The sequence below is a fragment of the Caloenas nicobarica genome, chromosome Z (genome assembly GCF_036013445.1).
Source record: "Caloenas nicobarica isolate bCalNic1 chromosome Z, bCalNic1.hap1, whole genome shotgun sequence".
Lineage (NCBI taxonomy): Eukaryota > Metazoa > Chordata > Aves > Columbiformes > Columbidae > Caloenas > Caloenas nicobarica.
In genome coordinates, this window is record NC_088284.1 from 90,768,609 (window position 1) to 90,787,108 (window position 18,500).

An 18,500-nucleotide genomic window follows, 5' to 3' on the forward strand; every position below is an offset into this window, starting at 1 on the left:
TCAACTAGATCAGGTTGCTCCGAGCCCCGTCCAGCCTGGCCTTGAATGTCTCCAGGGATGGGGCACCTACCACCTCTCTGGGCTACCTGGCCCAGGGTTTTACCACCCTCATTGAAAAAATTTCTTCCTCATGTCTAGCCTGAGTCTCCTCTCCTTTAGTTTACTGTGACCACAGAGAAAGATTAAATATTGCAGTGGCTACTGTACACAATCACCTGCATAAAACCACCAGCTAAGGGAATGGCAGGCAACCACAAATTGGGAGGGTATAACAGAGTCTGTCATGGTTCCCTTTCTGAGGTTCTTTCCCTAAATATATACACCCAGCCTGATGTCACAGATAAAATGTAGGAAGAAGAGACCTTTGGTCTGATTCAGTGACAAACTTTTCCATAAGTGCCAACCATGTTTCCAAAACAAGAAAAACAGGACCTTTGTTTTACTACAGACATCTTCAAAAGTTCAAGCTAAAGATAAAATCTGGGATTTAAAATTCTTGAGATAAAGACCAAAAAAGGAGATACTATACTCAAAAATAAGATAAAAACATGAAATATGTGAAGTTCTCCGAAGTCTGCATTTGTTAACCTCAGAATTAAAGGTTACATGTCCGATGTTAATTACACTTGCTTGGTGTGGGAAGCATGTTCTGCAAGACTTTGTACTTCAAAGTACTTCATATCCCATTATCCTTGCCTTGGTAGGCCACTACTACATCATGGAACTCTTAGCACTAGAACTAAAGCATTAATCAGCAGGAATAGATGGATTTCCCTCATGGACATTGGCCATGCGCAAAGGAAAACCTTGACCAATTAATAATAAAACTATCTTATAGTACCAAGAAAACTGCCTATCAGGAATTTGAGCTTAAATAAGTAAACATGGTCAAGCAACTAAAAAATTAACTACACAGCTTTTATTAGGTTGGTGAAAATGTAATTGTGGTTTTTGCATTGTTGAAATTTGCCATTTGATAGTGGAATACATTCTTAAATGTGATTATGTTAGACATTATTTTAATGTGCTTTTCTCACTTTATTTTCTTTTTTGCTACTGACTTATTACTTGCTGTTTATTTTATATTTATTTTAGACTATAGAAATTATGTTAGAGAAAAAGCTAATTCAAGCATTTTCTTATTCGAGTCCAAAATGGGTCATAAAGCAGAGGAAACACCTTGCAACAGCAACAACGCATTTGGCCCAGGAACGGCTAAAAAACATACAGTGCAGCGGTGGTTCCAGAAGTTTCACAAAGGAGATGAGAGCCTTGAAGATGAGGACCGTAGTGGCCGGCCAGCGGGAGTTGACAACGACCAACCGAGAGCAATCATCGAAGCCAATCCTCTTGCAACTATGCAAGAAGTTGCTGAAGAACTCAACATCAACCGTTCTATAGTTGTTGGGCATTGGAAGCAAATTGGAAAGTGAGAAAGCTCAATAAGTGGGTGCCTCATGAGCTGATCGAAAAATGAAAAAAAAAAAAACGTCGTTTTGCAGTGTCGTCATCTTCTATACAACAAACCATTTCTCGATCAGATTGTGATGTGCAACGAAAGGAGGATTTTATCCGACAACCGGTGATGACCAGCTCAGTGGCTGGACTGAGAAGAACCTCCAAAGCACTTCCCAAAGCCAAACTTGCACCTGCAGCCTGTCTGATCCACTACAGCTTTCTGAATCCCTGCAAAACCATTCCATCTGAGAAGGATGCTCAGCAAATCGATGAGATGCACCGAAAACTGCAATGCCTGCAGCCGGCATTGGTCAACAGAAAGGGCTCGATTCTTCACAACAATGCCCGACCATGTCTCGCACAACCAACACTTCAAAAGCTGAATGAATTGGGCTATGAAGTTTTGCCTCATCTGCCACATTCACCTGACCTCTCACCAACTAACTAACACTTCTTCAAGCAACTCAACAACTTGTTCCAGGGAAAATGTCTCCATAATCAGCAGGATGCGGAAAATGCTTTCCAAGAGCTCATTGAAAGCCGAAGCACAAATTTTTACGCTACAGGAATAAACAAACTTATTTCTAATTGGCAAAACTGCGTTGACTGTAATGGTTCCTATCTTGGCTAATAAAGATGTGTTTGAGCCTTGTTACAATGATTTAAAACTCACGGTCCAAAATCGCAACTACTTTTGCACCTAACTACTAACTGGCACATCTACATGTAGGCTACATGTCTGTTTCAAAACCCACTGAGCACCAAGTAAGTTTTCTAATCAACCATGATAATACACTTACAATATGGCATAGTGGCTACTCAATGTTGTACAGTCTAAAATTAATGTACTTCCCTCTGGCCCATAAAATATGTAAAAATACTAGACTGAAATGTAACTGAAGTGGAACTAAAATGAATTACTATGGCATAGCAATGCAGACAGAAATTAACTAATTTAAATAATAGCAGCCACATTTTATTTCTCCTATCCTGAGGGTTTTTGAGGTTTTGTTTGCTTGTTTGTAGGTTTTGTGTGGTATTTTGCTTGTTAGTGTTTTTTGTTGTTTTGTTTGTCTGTTTGTTTGTTTAAGTTTCTTGATTTACAAAGATATATTGTTCAGGCAATCAGAGCATTAAAACTTAGTTCATGCACATGTCCATGTATATCTATAGAAAAATGTACATTATAGGCCATTATTAAATTATTACACTTTCCAATCACATGTGCTATACTTCTTCAAATCTTTCAAATTACTATTAATCATAATCAATTTGCAAACTTCAGAAGTAAATTACCTATGTTTAGGTATCATTAACGTTAACTAATAACCAGTTTTACTTAACATGCCATCAAAACCAGCAGAGCTATGTTTATTCCCCAAGTTAAACACAGCACTTGAAATATTATTAGCTTCTATGCCTCCGTGCTAAGTATTCTGTTAACACAATGAATTACCTACCAAAGTAACTGCTAACATTCCCTGCTAATGAAGTAAAAACAAGATCAAGATTAATAGTATCATTTGAAGCTTCAGGAGTTTGGTGAACTCAGCTGCAAAATGAATTTTGAAATGTTTCTATTGATTGAACTTAAACACACAAACATAAACAACGGAACTGGCAGCAGCTATAATAAAAAAACTTGCCAATTCTGTTTCAATGCCTTGCCTTGGACAAGGCAATTTTTATGAAACTTTCAGAAACATCTTTCACTTTATATCTACGTCCTTCAAAAATTCTAATTTTTTTTGGTGTGGATTTCAGCAATGAAGTTCATGGTATGAGTATTTTCCTACAGACTGTTCCTAAAACTTCCATTAAACAGTCCTCCACCAGAAAAGAAAAAAGCCTCACAAGAAGCTTGGCACAAAAGTAACCCATCACAGAGGAAATGCCTTTTCTAGTTCTTAAAGAGAAGGGACTTTTTTTTCTTACATATAAAAGCTGCAGAATAAGCAACTGCAGTCACATACTGAACATAAAACACTGACAGGTGAAAAAGTTATTTATGTACGATCATTTTCAATGTGCATAACTGATGGCTTTAAAAATCCAGAGTCAAAAATATTTTTTACTATCTTGGCTTTAGTTCTGGTTTCTCAGAATCCTGTAATCAAACCATATTTTAGTTTACCTAAACTGCCTTTCTAGTCGCTGTCTGCTGTGCATCAACATGTCAAAAAAAAAAATTAAAAAAAAAATTCACACACCTTTCTGAGAGGGTTATGTTCTCCAAAGAGATCAAAACCAAGCAAGATTGTGATAGAAAATAAGAACAGACTTTGGCAATATTTTCAGAGAGCTGAAGGAAAACACTAGTAGTAGTTCCAGCAGTAGTAGAAGGCCTGTAGTTCTGACAATACAACTTCAACATTTCAACATCAGCTGGTGCTAAAAAGCTCAGAAACTTAAACATCCAACATCAAAAAGAGAACTTCTTAGAAAAGCTTCAATATTTGCTAACCTAGAACCTTACAAGCTGCCCTCCCTTGAAACAAACTCTGACCTAGTAGATGGGATTCTTCCCTCAACATTCACAGAATGTTCTGCCATACTGCTTATAAACTAATTCGGAAAAAAAAAAAAAAAGTATATTTAAATGTAAGTGCTTAAGTGAAATGAAATTCCACAACAATAAGGACAATAACCAAATTATGTCCAAAACAGGATATAAGGGTTCAGAATTGTGGTAAAAAAACTCACACAGAAGTCATCCGCAATTACCCAGGTCTAACTTTCTTTAAATGATGTTCTTTTACAAAAGACACACAAAGTACTTAAGACAGAAACTTGAGTTGTAGTAAATTTTAATACACCGGACTGCCAATTTCCTCTCATCTACACAATCTCCAAGATGGACACTGATGACAAAGCTGTTTACAAAATGCTCAGTGCTCAGGCCTTGTACTTTAACCAAGTCCTTTGGACAACAGTCCAATATGCTAGCATTTTCCTTAATTCCATATTGTTTATCAAATTACCAGTATTTCAAATAATCAATAAGAACACAAATCAAGTGTTCGTCTGACAATTTTACAAGTTTCTTTCACAAATAGGGAGGGATGCATATGCAAGACTCCCTACAACACCGAGAAAGCATGCCTCTTTCATGTCTTTCTCAGACTAAGAAAGTGAATTAGAGCAAGAGCATCCATAAAAGCATTAAAGAACTACAGTATTCTAACTGACTGGCAGCTGACTATCAGAAAAATCTGATGGAATTGTTACCACGATAAAAGGGTAGGATGATCATTTACAAAAAAAAAAAAACCCTCATTGCCAGTCTAACCCCTAAAGATACAACCCCCAGTTCTACCAAAAATACTCACTTCCATGAAAAGGTCTTTTTTTTGACAACTTAGGCAACTTGGTTTAGGTTAATATTTCTATAGCAGAGATTTAGAAATAAATGAGGCTGTGACTCCCAAGTTTTTGCTCCAAGTTTAGGCCTGCTATGGTACTGCTAGTGACAATCTTTTTTTATTGTGTATATTTTTACCAATAAGGCTCAGAGAATTGCAAAGACAAACTATCTCTTTCCTTTGTTCATCTAGGTATCTGTTTGGAAAAAACAATGGCCAAGTCTCATAAAATCATGACACTTCCAAAATCTAAGAATGAAATGGCCAAGAACAAGTATTTGTTTTAAGAGTTACAGGGTAGGTCAATTGCTACAACATGTGTCCTTACAAAGAATCAATGATTACAGATCTTCTTAAGCCCTAGAAAATCTGAGGAAGAGTCATCACTACCATGCCTTGGTTACAGCAAAAAAACTGTTCACAAAATTCTTAAATTCTTCTAAAGAGAAAAGTAACAGCAGAACTGAAGCAAGAGGAGGACATTAATTTGGACACAAAGAATACCTGAACTCATTTGGCTTCAGGAGATGGGCACAGAAAGATTAACATATGGGTTTGCATTTCAGATCTATTTACTTCTGATTCTACAATCTGAACTTGTAAACTGTGCTATTGGAGGATATATTAGAAAAATAACACTGAACTGTGGATTTAGACTTCTCTACAGTGGTTTTTTTTATGTCATTTAACAAAGGCTGGCAGGGAGAAGCCAAATTTGAGCACAATCCCAAGAAACTGCTTAAAAACAAACAAAAAACCCCAAACAAAACTAGCCCCCTTTCCACTGACCTCTATAGAGAATGGCTTGACTTAAAATACTGCATTCAGATTGGGGTTTTTTGATTGTTTGGTATTATTTTTCCACCCACCTCCTTTATATATTACACAATCAATACGAAATTTTTTATAAGAGGCAACTGATACTACAGGAACCAGGCCACTACTCAGACTGCTGTTGCTTGCTACTGAGATAATTTCTGAGAAGTCATTTGTGGTTCTGCATGCCTAGAGACCTATCAAGAAGTCTTACTTGTATGAAATGAAAAGAATAAATTCATTTGAAAACTACTCTCTCAAAAAATACTTCTTTGGTAACAAAAAAGCTAAAACCTACCGAAACACCCAAACCCTAAATCAGCTTAAAAAAGGCAGTAAACAAAGACAAGGGGAGGGTAGGGGGTGGGAGTGGAGAATCTGTATTTGATAAATGCATCTAACTCCCAAGTCCACATAATGGATTCAAGGCACCCTCTTCTGTTTTAAGATTTTTTTGAGGAGAAAAGAATTTCTGTTTAAAGTTCGAGGCTTCTTAGACAAGCTTCTGTAGTTTTTCTTCTGAAAACTCAGTTACTTCAATTTTTTCTCTTTACTTTTACCATTGTTTCCTTGGATAAATTAACCTGCATTTAGTTTTCCTGACCTAAAGTTTCTCTGAGAATATGTGGAGAATTTGGTAATATTCAGGACTTTGTCCTGGTAACAGTGATCTGCCTCCCACTCCCAAAACCAAACACTCACACACAACCCAAACTTCTTCTCATTCTAGTTTCTCATTTAAGTAAAGCACACTGCTGAAGCACTAATAACCAGAGCTGCAGAGGGCATCAAGAAAATGAAAACAAGAGACATCTTTCAGAATCAGAAAGAATTAAGAAAAGCAGGGGAGATAAACATATGTTCTGGGGTTCTAAAAGGCCTATGAATGCACTACACTGCATTTCTGATCTATTCCAAAGAAGTATAATCTCTTCACTGCTGGTTATAGAACTGCCAATGGAAGTGGCTCTCCTCTCTTCTGTCACCCCACACTGCACTGAATCTGTAACAGCAACTGTGCAGCCACATCACTGCTCAGTAAGTTGCTCCAAGAGAAAACTATGCTTTTTGGCAGTACAGTTTAATGCCAGATTAGCTTATTCTGTAAGTGTACAGGCACTCTAACATAGAGAGTGGAGCAGAAACACGTGAAGGTGGGTTTTTTCTCTGCTTATGCTAAGGACATAGGATGAGAATCACAAAACTTGCCTATTCTGGCAACAGCTGCCACCACAGCACCCTAAACATAACAAGAAATTGCACCCTGAATCCCAATCTTTGGCTACTAGATTAAAAGGAAAGAATCTGCTACCGATATTAATAACTATACTGCTCAGCAGATAAATATAGAAAAATTGATCAGGAACATTAAAGCAGCGGGCCAGGCAACTATTTGGAAAGCCCAGCAACATTGTCTGATGCCATGAACCAATTCCTCCACATCTCTAAGAAGAGAAAAATAGAAAGAAAAAGCAAGACCTTTAAAGTGAGTCCTCCAAGGGAACTCACAGCACATCCAACCTACAGAAGCATTAACTGCAGCAGAAGGCAATTCATGCCAATTCATGAAAAGCCTATCTGGCATCACCAGAAATTTGGCTAAAGAACAACTACACTCACTTTGCATTGACATTTTGAGATTCTACTGCTGAGATCTCAGACTGAAGTAGCAAAGTGAAGTTTCCTGCTTTAGCAGTCTAAACAAGAACAGAGCACAACTCTGTTTTCCTGAATCCATACTTATATTATGAAAGTGGCACAGTGTTCTTCCCAGTAATGCCCAGACTCACAGATGTCTATGTGTGAAAAGGCTGATGTCACAAAGGAGTTGCTAAGCTGTTTATCTTTGCCTCGTAGTTGTGATTCCTTACTTTGAAGGCAGCTGTACAAGACAAGTGTAATTTTTCATCCCATCACCCACCAACAACTTAGCAAACAGACATCTGAAAGTTGCCTCTTGTTTTATGGGATTATTCTTCTCAGATACCCAAGGTTTGTGAATATATACAAGGTCACTACAGTCTAATGCATGCCAACAGTTTATCCCTCTATAACACAACAGATTTTCGTTTCAGTGTTCTCCCCTTGCATACAGGAAATGAGTCCAAGTATAAATGATAGATTTCTCCTTCGAAAGGGCATCACTTACCAGTAACTACCATGCTGCTCATGTTAGAGTTCGGGCTATTGAGTACACTGCCTGAAAGAAGTTCGTCAGATCCTCTCTAAAAAGAAAGAGACAGTAAGAGATTTTTTTTTTCTCTATTTTGTGATTTTTAAAGATATTAAAAATGTCAGTTTGAAAGGGAAAACCTTTAGAAGAACTTAAGCAAGCATAACCAAACCTATTCAGATTTGGCAGACTTCCTCTTTTCAGATAAGTGCAACAACTTGAAATCTAAGTAAAGCAGTATATTTACATGGCAATCTTTGACATGAGAGCAGCTTAAGCACTATTGTTTCACCCACCACTGAAATGTAGCCACCTCCAGACACAATAGGAACTGCTGAACAATAATTTTGTCCAGCATTGCAAATTAAAATATTATTAAAATTAAATGTATTTAGTCTATTTCAAAAGCATTTCGACTAATTTATGGTTTTAGTATTTTAAGATACATATATTAAATTATTGTATATAGCTGAAACTACAAGGGAAAACTATACAAATAGAAATATGTAGTTTAGCCCAATTCTAACACCACTATTTAAAAAAAAAAAAAAAAAAAAAAAAGACTTGTCTTCATAGGAAATGATCAGTTTTCATTTTGGGGACATCAGTTTGACCTACAAAATACAATTTAGGGCAGGGAATTACATCTTCATTGTAATTCTTAAAACACGACAAATACCAATTAAATGGTCTTTTTGAAAATGACTTGAAAGTGCACTCAAATCCTCAGAAGAAGGTTTATCTTGAAAACAGACAACATAATATTTTTCTCTCAAATTATTTGCAAGATAGGCGTTTGACATAGCTGAAGAGCCTTTGGCTTCTTTTCAAGTCTTTTTGTTTGTTTGTTTGTTGCTGTTTTTTCTTTTGCCCCCAAAACCCCTCCATCCCTCAGGACTTCATCTCTCAAAAAGTCCCCAAAATATTTAGATCTTTCCTTAAGAAAAAAAAAAAGGGAGGGGGAATAAACCTGACACCCTTTAAAGATTATCTTTAATCTCTTATTGATTCTTTCCCCACTTCAAAAGTATTTTCCCACCACCCTTAACACTAATCCACATCACTGTTAAAATGGAAGTGAGGAAAGAAAGCAGTTTCTACCCATCTTTATAACAATGAATGTTTTTAGTTCTATTGTAGACACTACAACAGAATCTCAAGAATAGTTAGTGAATGTGTTTTACAGGGCATCTCATTACTGCATACTAAATTAACCTGAGGATATCACCTTCCTAGGCAGCACAGTTACAAGATGCATTTAAAAAATAAAAAAAAAAAAAAAAAAAAAAAATCAAACCTTTACCATTTTATCACTGTGCTGTGTGTGTCCATACACAGAAAATATGTTCAAGTTTGTTTAATCCACACCTGAAATCCAGATGCTCTTAAAAATAGTCTATATGTGTATCCACACATAGAGCCATTAAAGTTCACCTAGTTTTCAACATCAGCTCTGAAGAATCTTAACACAGTTTACTGAATACTCTAAGCTCTTAAGGGTACATAGCAACCAACAACGCTGTGCCTATCAAATCAACAACAGATTTCCTTTAAAACTGAGTAATGCCTAACACTAAGATTAGGTAGGACCATGACAAGAATCACGTCTTGTCCTTCCCAAGGTAAGAACAGATCTGTAATCAGATATAACTAAGGAAAACTGTAGCTGGACAAACCTGAGAAACAAGTTAGAGAAGTTATGGAAACTCTCTGTTATTCAAACTACATTGCTTTCTACCCAGGCACTCAGTATAAGTTGAAACATAAACATTCCTTCTTTCTCTGTAATGTTTTATTTTTCTAACATAATATTTACATAGGTAGAATATTGCAAAGTTCAAGGTTACTAGGTGCATTCGCTCGCTCAGAGATAACCGCCATTATTTCCGCTTGCAGCCGTCCACCTACCACCCTGGCCTTGCTTGGGAGCCATGGTCTGTAGCCTGGACACCTCAACTCAACAAGTGGAAGCAGCACTAGAGGCTGAATCAGTACACAGTCACGCACAATACGATAATTCAGCAGGAATTTTTTTCCTAAATATGCCAGGCATTAATTTGCAACAGTACAGCAGTCACTAAGTGAACAACTGAAGTGTCCCCCATACCAAATGAATGCTCTTCCCAAAACCTGCAGGAACTTTACAATTCTGAAAAATATCAAATTCGAGTTGTTTTCAGCTTCAAAAAGTTACTTACATCAGCAACTGCTAACTAGGGGAATGCAAGAGTGATTACATAAACTGATTCCTAGTAAATCAGGCTTTCAAAACACTGTTAATTTCTTAATCCACAGCACAAAAATCCAAAAGGAGCACAAATTACTCAGAGTGCATTTTCAGTTACTGTATTTGTGTTTCATGAACAGTTAAAAGTTTTCATTTTGAAACACATCATTTTGCATTTCAGGAATACATTCAGAGTAAATCACAAGATTTTGTCATTACACTTGAAAAAATTTTAATAGTTTTGCTTCAGAAGAACCAGTAAATGTGAATTCCTTATATTTGCATGTATCATAAATTCTACATTTGTGTTATTTTCATAAATCAGTGTTCACAAGTCTGATTCACAGATGTACAGGTCCGTGTGTGGAATATTCTTCCACTTCCCCATGCAATCACAAATGTATAGCAAACCTCTGCTAACTCACTCCCATACATACTTGCCAAGCTTTTCGTAAAAAGACAAAGATATTGCCTCATCTTAAGCAGCATAGACAACTCAGCACTTCATTCAGTACATAACTTTAAAACCAGCTACACAGCAAAGGACACATTATGTTTTTGGACACGGAGAAGTTAAATTACAAAATCAAAAGTAGTAATTGTCTCATAATTGTCATTTACTTCAAAAGGGTTAAGATGACTAAGTTGCCTAGTAAAGCAATTTTATATAAGCATTTCGAGTATGCCAATATGTTCTCTTAAACTCACACTACTATGTGATACAAGCACCTCCTGAATTACAGCATAGACAAAAATACTTATTTTACTTACATTTATTCAGCACAGATAATACTTTATTCAATTTGTGGTTTGGGGTGCTTGGCTTTGTTTTTATATGCATCTTTTTTTAGAGGGTGCTAAGCCAAAAAGAACTGGTATCCTGCTCCAAGAGCAAAGCTCTTCATCACTCCACTATCTCACATACAAAACTTCAGAATTATAACCCATTTCCCAAGTATCTTGAACATCCACTAGTCTTATCCTCAAGCACGCCAGTTCTGCTACTCAAATGATGCTAAGCAAAGAAACCTTTAAAATAATTTAGGTAAATTCTATTAAGTGTTTAACAGATAAGGAAACTAAACTCAGGTCTTTGAAGAACATAGCGAATCAGATTCAATGAAGAAAGGAACATCCAAGAGCAATGTTCATTTAACTCTTTTCACCATCTGTGTAAACTGCTGCTTTATAAAGAATCAAAGCAAGTTTGAGATTGTATAACAAGAGTGAAGATCACAAACACATACATCACAGAAATGTCCAAATCTAAGTTAAAATAACAAACAACACCCCAAGGATTTTATTTTGTCATAACCTGCAAAGAAAAGTTCCTATAATAGCATCACAGTAAAGACTAATAGAATATCCATTTTAGCATGAGGAAAGATCACAAAGGACAAAAGTAGTACAAACTGCTATTATACTATTAATAGGTCATCTTTTGAACAGCTAGTCCTCAACAGCACAAGTATTCAATGCTATATTTCTATTCCTACCAATGTCAAGAAGAACATTAATCTATATTAACCTTCCATAAAAGCTAAACCATTAACTGTTCAGATAAGAGATATCTAAACCATTTCTTCATGAAACCAGCATCTGCCAAAATACTCTTACACAAAATAAGCAAGAGAATTGCAAAACTAACTTCTTGCAGTGAGTGAACTTTAAATTCGTTGCGGAGTCGATACAGTCCTTTCAATGAAACCCATGTTCTCACACCCTTGTCCCCATAAGAGCATTTACATCCGTGGTGTGAAAACAGTATGTTAATGAATGGCTTCAACTCATCGAATTACATAAAACTGACATGCAGGATCACTTAAAAAGATAAAAAATATACCAACTCAGACTTTGTATATGTATTTCAGAGAAACTTAAAAATTATACATACAAAAATTATTTTATATACTTTAAATTGAAGATACCACTTTGATATTTCAGTTAATTTCTGTATGCGAATACACTTATTGTATACACTCTGTCTCTTCTACAATTTACAAAATCAATTATACAAAAAGAAAGAAAAAGCTTCTAGCTTAGCAAATTAATCTCATAGCTCCTTGCTTTAACAGTCACAACTAACTTAAAATACCTCGCTACACAAACTGGAGTTACACAGCAGGATTTTGGATTATTTCCACCCCCCCTGTAACAGACTACTATAAAGCTTCATGCTACCACAGGTTATATTAAGTAGCTGTGTAATTTCAGGAAGTCATTACAGTCATACTACCCTTCTAGACTAATAAACAAAACACTATTTAGAAGTCTTTGTCAATTGTTTTCCTCACATTCCAGATAGGGCTTTAAATATTTCAAACATTCCCCAGATTTTGTTACATCCGAGGTAAAAAAAGCCCAAAGAGTAACAACTTCAGCTTGAGACTTACCAAAGGGGTTTAGTGTTTTAAATAAAATACTTTTGGACAACTGTTTATGAAAGAGAAATATTATCAGCTCTTTTCCCAACATTTCAGGGCGATGGAGACTCTTTTTAGAAATTATGGCTGAACCTAATATAACAAACCGAGAGTATTACAGAAGGTTTATTAGAAGCATGTGTAGATTCACTACAAGAACACTAAACCAATACTACTAGAAAGAGTAAACAAATGAAAAACTACACTTTGTTAAAGTCAACAGCATAATCTAAATTTCTTAAATTCCTACTAGAAAAGGTAACTACTCCAAAAATACATTTTCTGATAAATCCTCTCATTTGTGGGGTTCTAATTTGCTGATATTACAAACCTCTCTCAAGAACAGGATGCTCTTGCCCCCACCACTTCCCCTCTCTCCCCCCCATCCTCCCCCAGATGAAAGTGAAAAGGAGAACGTGAGCTGGCACTGCGCATTTACCAGTCATTCTCAGCCTACGGGCATGAATTTCCCAAGGGGTATGACAAGCCACAAGGCTGATCTCGTGATTTAAAGAAATCTAACAGCATTGTAAAATACTTCATTTCTAACATCTCGGAACAATTTAAAAGAGCGAGCCAGAAACCTGATGGTAAGCGAGACAAATAAAAGCATATGAGAATTCCAATCTAGATAGTAAACATTCCCCTCTAACAGATACACACTTGTAAAAACACACAGCTTCAACATTCAATGTCTGAATTAACTCTGGGGACTGAATACTGGAAAAAACATGATGACATACTTCAAACCGCCAAACACAGCATTTAGACTTCCTTCAGTTTACATGTGACGGATCAGAATTTAATTAATGCTTCATTTTTAACAGGATGCATTTTTAATGCAACATTGCTTAAATACACCTCCCCCCACTTTTTAGTGAAGAATACTTTACCTGCATTATGCTCTGACTATACACACTACTGTCCAAATTCATAATCCAAATTACCTAATGAATAGATTGCTACACCTCTCATAGGTACAGGATTCACAGAAAACTCATTCAGGACAGGACAAACATACAATCCAAAAGAAATTCCATGCAGGTTCAAAACTATTTTACAAAGCATACAGTTTAAATTATAAGTTAGTTATCACTTCATCAGAACCTGACATACAAGGAATATGTCTACTTGATTTTTTAAGACTATACTATTTAATTATATTAGCACGAAATCTTATCAAATGAGGCCATGAACTCCATGGGTGCTTAAAACAGCACTTGCTTTTAACTCACTAGGAAGTTAACTGGATAAAATATGACCACCTTTCCATACTTATTCTCTGTATTCTCTTTTTTTCCTCGCTTCAGCTCTTTTTTAGGCTGTCCTCAGCCAATCATACATTGTTTATATATCCTAACAACTAACTTCACTATTTTTACACTCATTTTTTTTCCAGTAAGGAAGGATCTAGGAGAAAATTGAGTTTTTATTCTTTCTTCTTGCAACTATACACATGGTATATGCCATGTACCTAGCATCTGAAGATCAAGATGGACTATTAAACCAGAAAGCTGAATAGCCAAACCTCCACTTAAACTATGCCATCCAGCCTCATTTGGAAACCTTCAAGTTTTTAATTGTAATGAAAGACTGCAGGCAAGAGTCTAGTCGAATACCAGTTGACACTTCAAACATCCAGGCGGAAGAACAAACAAGATAATTTATTCCAGCATTTCAGACTTTTTTTCCACATTTACCAGGAAAGAAAGTGTTACTCTAAAGCAGCTGTACATAACGGGTAGTAAATAGGAATAGGTGAGAAAAACTCACTGGAGCTATCACTTGGATGAGTTCTTAGCTTTCTAGTTAGAGAATTATGTCACCTAGATGTACAGATTTGGTCCTTTAGTAGCAGTTTCTACATCTCAAAATAAGATCCACAAGGAAGGTATTTTCTACTTCATTTTCCACTATTTCACAATAAAAAACCTAAAATCACTAGTGCTGTTTTGTCTATTAACTCAATACTGACATTACACATTCACAGAAAAACTCATTTTATTAAAAGCTAGAAACAGCTTTATGTACTTGCAGCTATAAAAACTACCCAAACCCCTACATCAAACATCATAGTCCCATTAACAGCCTGTGAAATCACAACCTCACTTGAACCATCACCAAAAGCAACACTCCTACCTTCCCTCTTGCCCCAGGAACTTGCTCCTACTCTGTCCTCCCCAGTTTTATATTGCTACAAGTATTTATGCAACCACACGCTTCAGTACAAATGTGACTAAAGAGATGCAACTCACTGTTTTGTCAGCTTAGCTTTATCCTGGTTAAATTCTCAAGAGAGGTTTGTGAAGTGGCTACCCAAACATTTGTTGCACAAGTATTACAGTGACAGATAAAAATGGAATGCAGCTCGATTTGCTTGTGAAAACATGGCCCAAATCTGTGAGAAATGGGAAACGTATTCTCATGCTGGTATCGGTTCATATTTTTTCAGATGGTCCAGGTGATCACATTTCTCTTCCTAGAATCTCCTAAATTAAGATGTAAATATAGGTTTTCTGATACAAATGAAAATTAGGTGATTTCCAATTAGCAACAGACATCAAAACATATCAAATAGGTATACTAAGCCTTCCTTGCAACGATACATACCTGCTACAGAGCACAAACTAATTTTCAACATTTTTCCTTTCTTTTTAATTTTCAGTTCTCCCTGTTTTTCCACATATACTACAGTGGCAGAATGAGCATTAAGAAAAAAAGTTACAAAGAAAATAGAATTGGGGTAGATTGTTCTGGGAATAAATATGAAAGTCATTTCAAACAGGGTCATTTAACAGAAGTTACTGTTAAAAAGAGAGCAGATGTCTTTCACTGTAAGACACTATTTTTTGTCACCAAGGATGTACTCCCCATACCACTGCTGAAAAGGCAAATTCAGGTGCCAGTTCTAGAGTTCTGAACATGGTCACACTTCATTCTTACTTCACTGCCAGAATGATCTGCACATTTTTTGCTGTCTACTGTTGCTACAACTAAGTATCATTAAACACAAAAGTTGATTTTAAAACAATTCCTCCAATTCACAAATGACCCATTTTCCTCATATCACTACCCTTAGCAGACTCTGCCTAATCTACTAGCAATCTACTAGTAACTGTATTAGACATTCAAAGACAGCTCAAAACTATCATTCTGGTATTTTAAATACAATGAAATAAACCACCACATGGCATTTGTCTGTATGAATGAGTCAGTTTTTTATCCTACCACTCCCTTCCTTTTATTTAAGTATCTAGAATTATGGCAGTGAAAGCAAAATAGATTTCAGAAAAATAAGAAGATACTAAAAGGAAAAAGCTATTTAAATACATTTTCTCATTCCTTAAGTTTAGTTTAAACTTATCTTCTGACAACTTGCTAGAATTTCTAACTGACTTTTTTCTACACATATTTTCATTATACAGTGTACAGCTCAAATAAAAAAATCAAAATAAATCTACAAAATTTGTTTCCACCACAAGGAAACTCTCAGTTATTAGTAGCAAAAAAGAGTCAGTGTTCTGTAATTTTGTAAGAGACTACCTCTCAGAACCTGAGTTAAAAAAAAGCGAATGATTCTTCAAGAGTACTTACAGACACTGCTACTTCGTGCTCTCTTCCTTTTTTCCATCAGCTCATATGTCTTCCGGTTCTAGCTACCTCACTTTCACCACATTATTATATTCCTCAAGTTAAATTTCAGCAGTCAGGAAAAAAAGGGGACTTTGTGACACATTACTGATTGGAAAACTATTAGAAAGTACTAGGACAGAGCTTCTTAGCATCTTCTATCCATACCTAACATAATCGACTAAATACAGACCAAGTATTCCCTCTTTTCTTAAGCATCCTGCAAAGGCTGATGCCCTGACTTCTGGGGGAAGAGGCCATTCCCACATCTTTAAACATTACAAAACTATATTTACAGGAATATGAGTTTTCCCTCACAGGTGTAACTGGTGCTGTCCACACCTGGCAGCTAAAGTTCACTTTTCGGCCAGTGTAACCCAAAGCACTGTCAACAATGCCACAAATTCCCAAGTGCTATGTACCAAATAACGCATCCATGAAGGAATGACTGCTTCTTTTCTCCTGCTCAAGTACAAGTACACCTCAGCCACTCTGAAATGTGCAATGCACATACACAAAATGAGTCACTCAATCGTTCAGGCCTCATTTACTGCACAGCTACACATGCCATCCAGAAGAAAGATGATACATTAGACTGAAGTGGCACACACTGAAATACAGTAAAAGAGAACTATTACCTTCAATATGCACCAAAAGTTCACCTAAGTTATTCCCTGCATCTGTGTGATATATAGACTTTACACCACATTTTATACCGCTCCAAAGATTCTTTTAATTACTCTCGAGAAAACTATAACGTACCTTTTACATTCACTTCAACAATTGAAAAGTGGTCTATCACTCCAATACTAAATCGGTTTACCTATCCAGATTAAAGCATCATAACTGTAAAGAAAACACAAGACAGCAACTCAAACTACAGTTACTAGATTCTGATACTTAAACCTATGTAGTCAGTGAGCAATGAGATGTTTGAGACCAGAAGCTAACTAGCAGGCCATTTCATTTTTAGTGACTAAGGACCTTATGTATGAAAAACAAAGCAACTGAGATGTACCTTTAAGAAATATATATAATAAGGCAATTTTTTAAAGTATGCACGAAGAAAACTATAAATTTAAAATGTATAGAACTTCTTCAAGAAACCGAAAAAACCCCAAAATCTATGAACTCTGTAATATACTACCTTTACCAGAATCCTTAGGTCTGTCCTATTCAAAAATGCTTTACACAAACTGCCTATATACAACATGAGTTCACAAAGAAACACCAAACACAGACCTAAAGCTCATTATGTTTGTATGATTTTGTAAATTGTAACGTAAGGAGTGAACTGTGTGCAGAGTGACATTTCCTTGCCTCCATGTATTCTAAAAAGCAAAACAAGAAACTACAGACCAAACTAAATATGAAGTATTTCATATGTACTTACAAGATGATTGGGTTTTGACATGTTCTAACACTTTCAGAAATTAAAGCACACTACTTCTCTGACAGATTATAGCTGGGAAGCGTGCTCCCACTGCATATTTTGAGTTGCACAAAACCCCACATTTACTCTATGTAAACCAAGTTTTCAAATACTATTCGTCATTTTTTTCCACCTCTATTTTGAGTTTTATGTTTTCCTCTGCTTTTGGTGTTAATTTCTAGTGACTCAGCATGTAAATGAAATCAAGATTGAACATTCGACAGTTTGATGAACAAAAGTGTTTTAAATCAATCAAAGCATACAGCACAAATAAATGTTAACAGCTTCCAATTTAGCAGCCTCATTAGCAGGTAACTCTGAGACTATAAAACTGTTAATAAAACATTATAGGCAAGTATTCCTTTTACTTTATATTTGCTTGGCCCACATTCAGTCCCTAAAGCTCAAAAGCTTTTTTTAAATTCAAAGACAATTCCCAGACTACAGTAGTTAACTTCTACTATTACATTTCTAAACCTATTTGTAAAAGAGTAACTAACATGTTCACTTTTCTGTTTAAGAGAGAAGCCAGTCAGACAATAGTTAATATAATTTTCAAATTTGTGTAGATATGACTGATGTGGATAAAATAAAGCAATTTTTTCCAAACAGAAGGGTAATATGTCACAATCCTAGTCGTATGTCACAATCTCTTTCTCCAAGTACAATTGAATATATCACAAATATGCTGTCTAACTGATCAGCATATAGACAGTAGGTGCAATATCTCAAAAAAGCCTCAGGTCAAGCAAGTATCCTGGATGAGTTGATTTCACAAAGGTGAATCCCTGCCCACTTCAATGGCTACCCAGTCACAACAAAAGCACTGTCAAAAGAGCATTAAAACTGCTTATGCAACTCCTTGGACTCTAAACTTGCTCCCTACACATTCCAAAAGCACCCCTAAGAAAAGATAACAGACAAGGAAAGGTAAGATAAATGTTCCCAATTGTTTATATACCACCTACAGGTAAAACAT

General features: G+C 35.9%; 1 protein-coding gene across 6 annotated transcripts in view; it reads right to left on the reverse strand.

Annotated features, from left to right (window-relative positions):
• Nucleotides 1-18,500, reverse strand: part of PTBP2 (polypyrimidine tract binding protein 2) — a 56,108-nt gene that overhangs the window by 34,032 nt on the left and 3,576 nt on the right. For 5 of the 6 annotated variants that reach the window (XM_065656207.1, XM_065656206.1, XM_065656205.1 and 2 more), the window contains one exon: nt 7,786-7,861. The exons of the other annotated variant lie outside the window; for it this stretch is intronic. In XM_065656207.1, the coding sequence (XP_065512279.1) occupies nt 7,786-7,861 (76 nt within the window). The remainder of the gene's footprint in view (nt 1-7,785; nt 7,862-18,500) is intronic. 6 annotated transcript variants of the gene reach the window in all.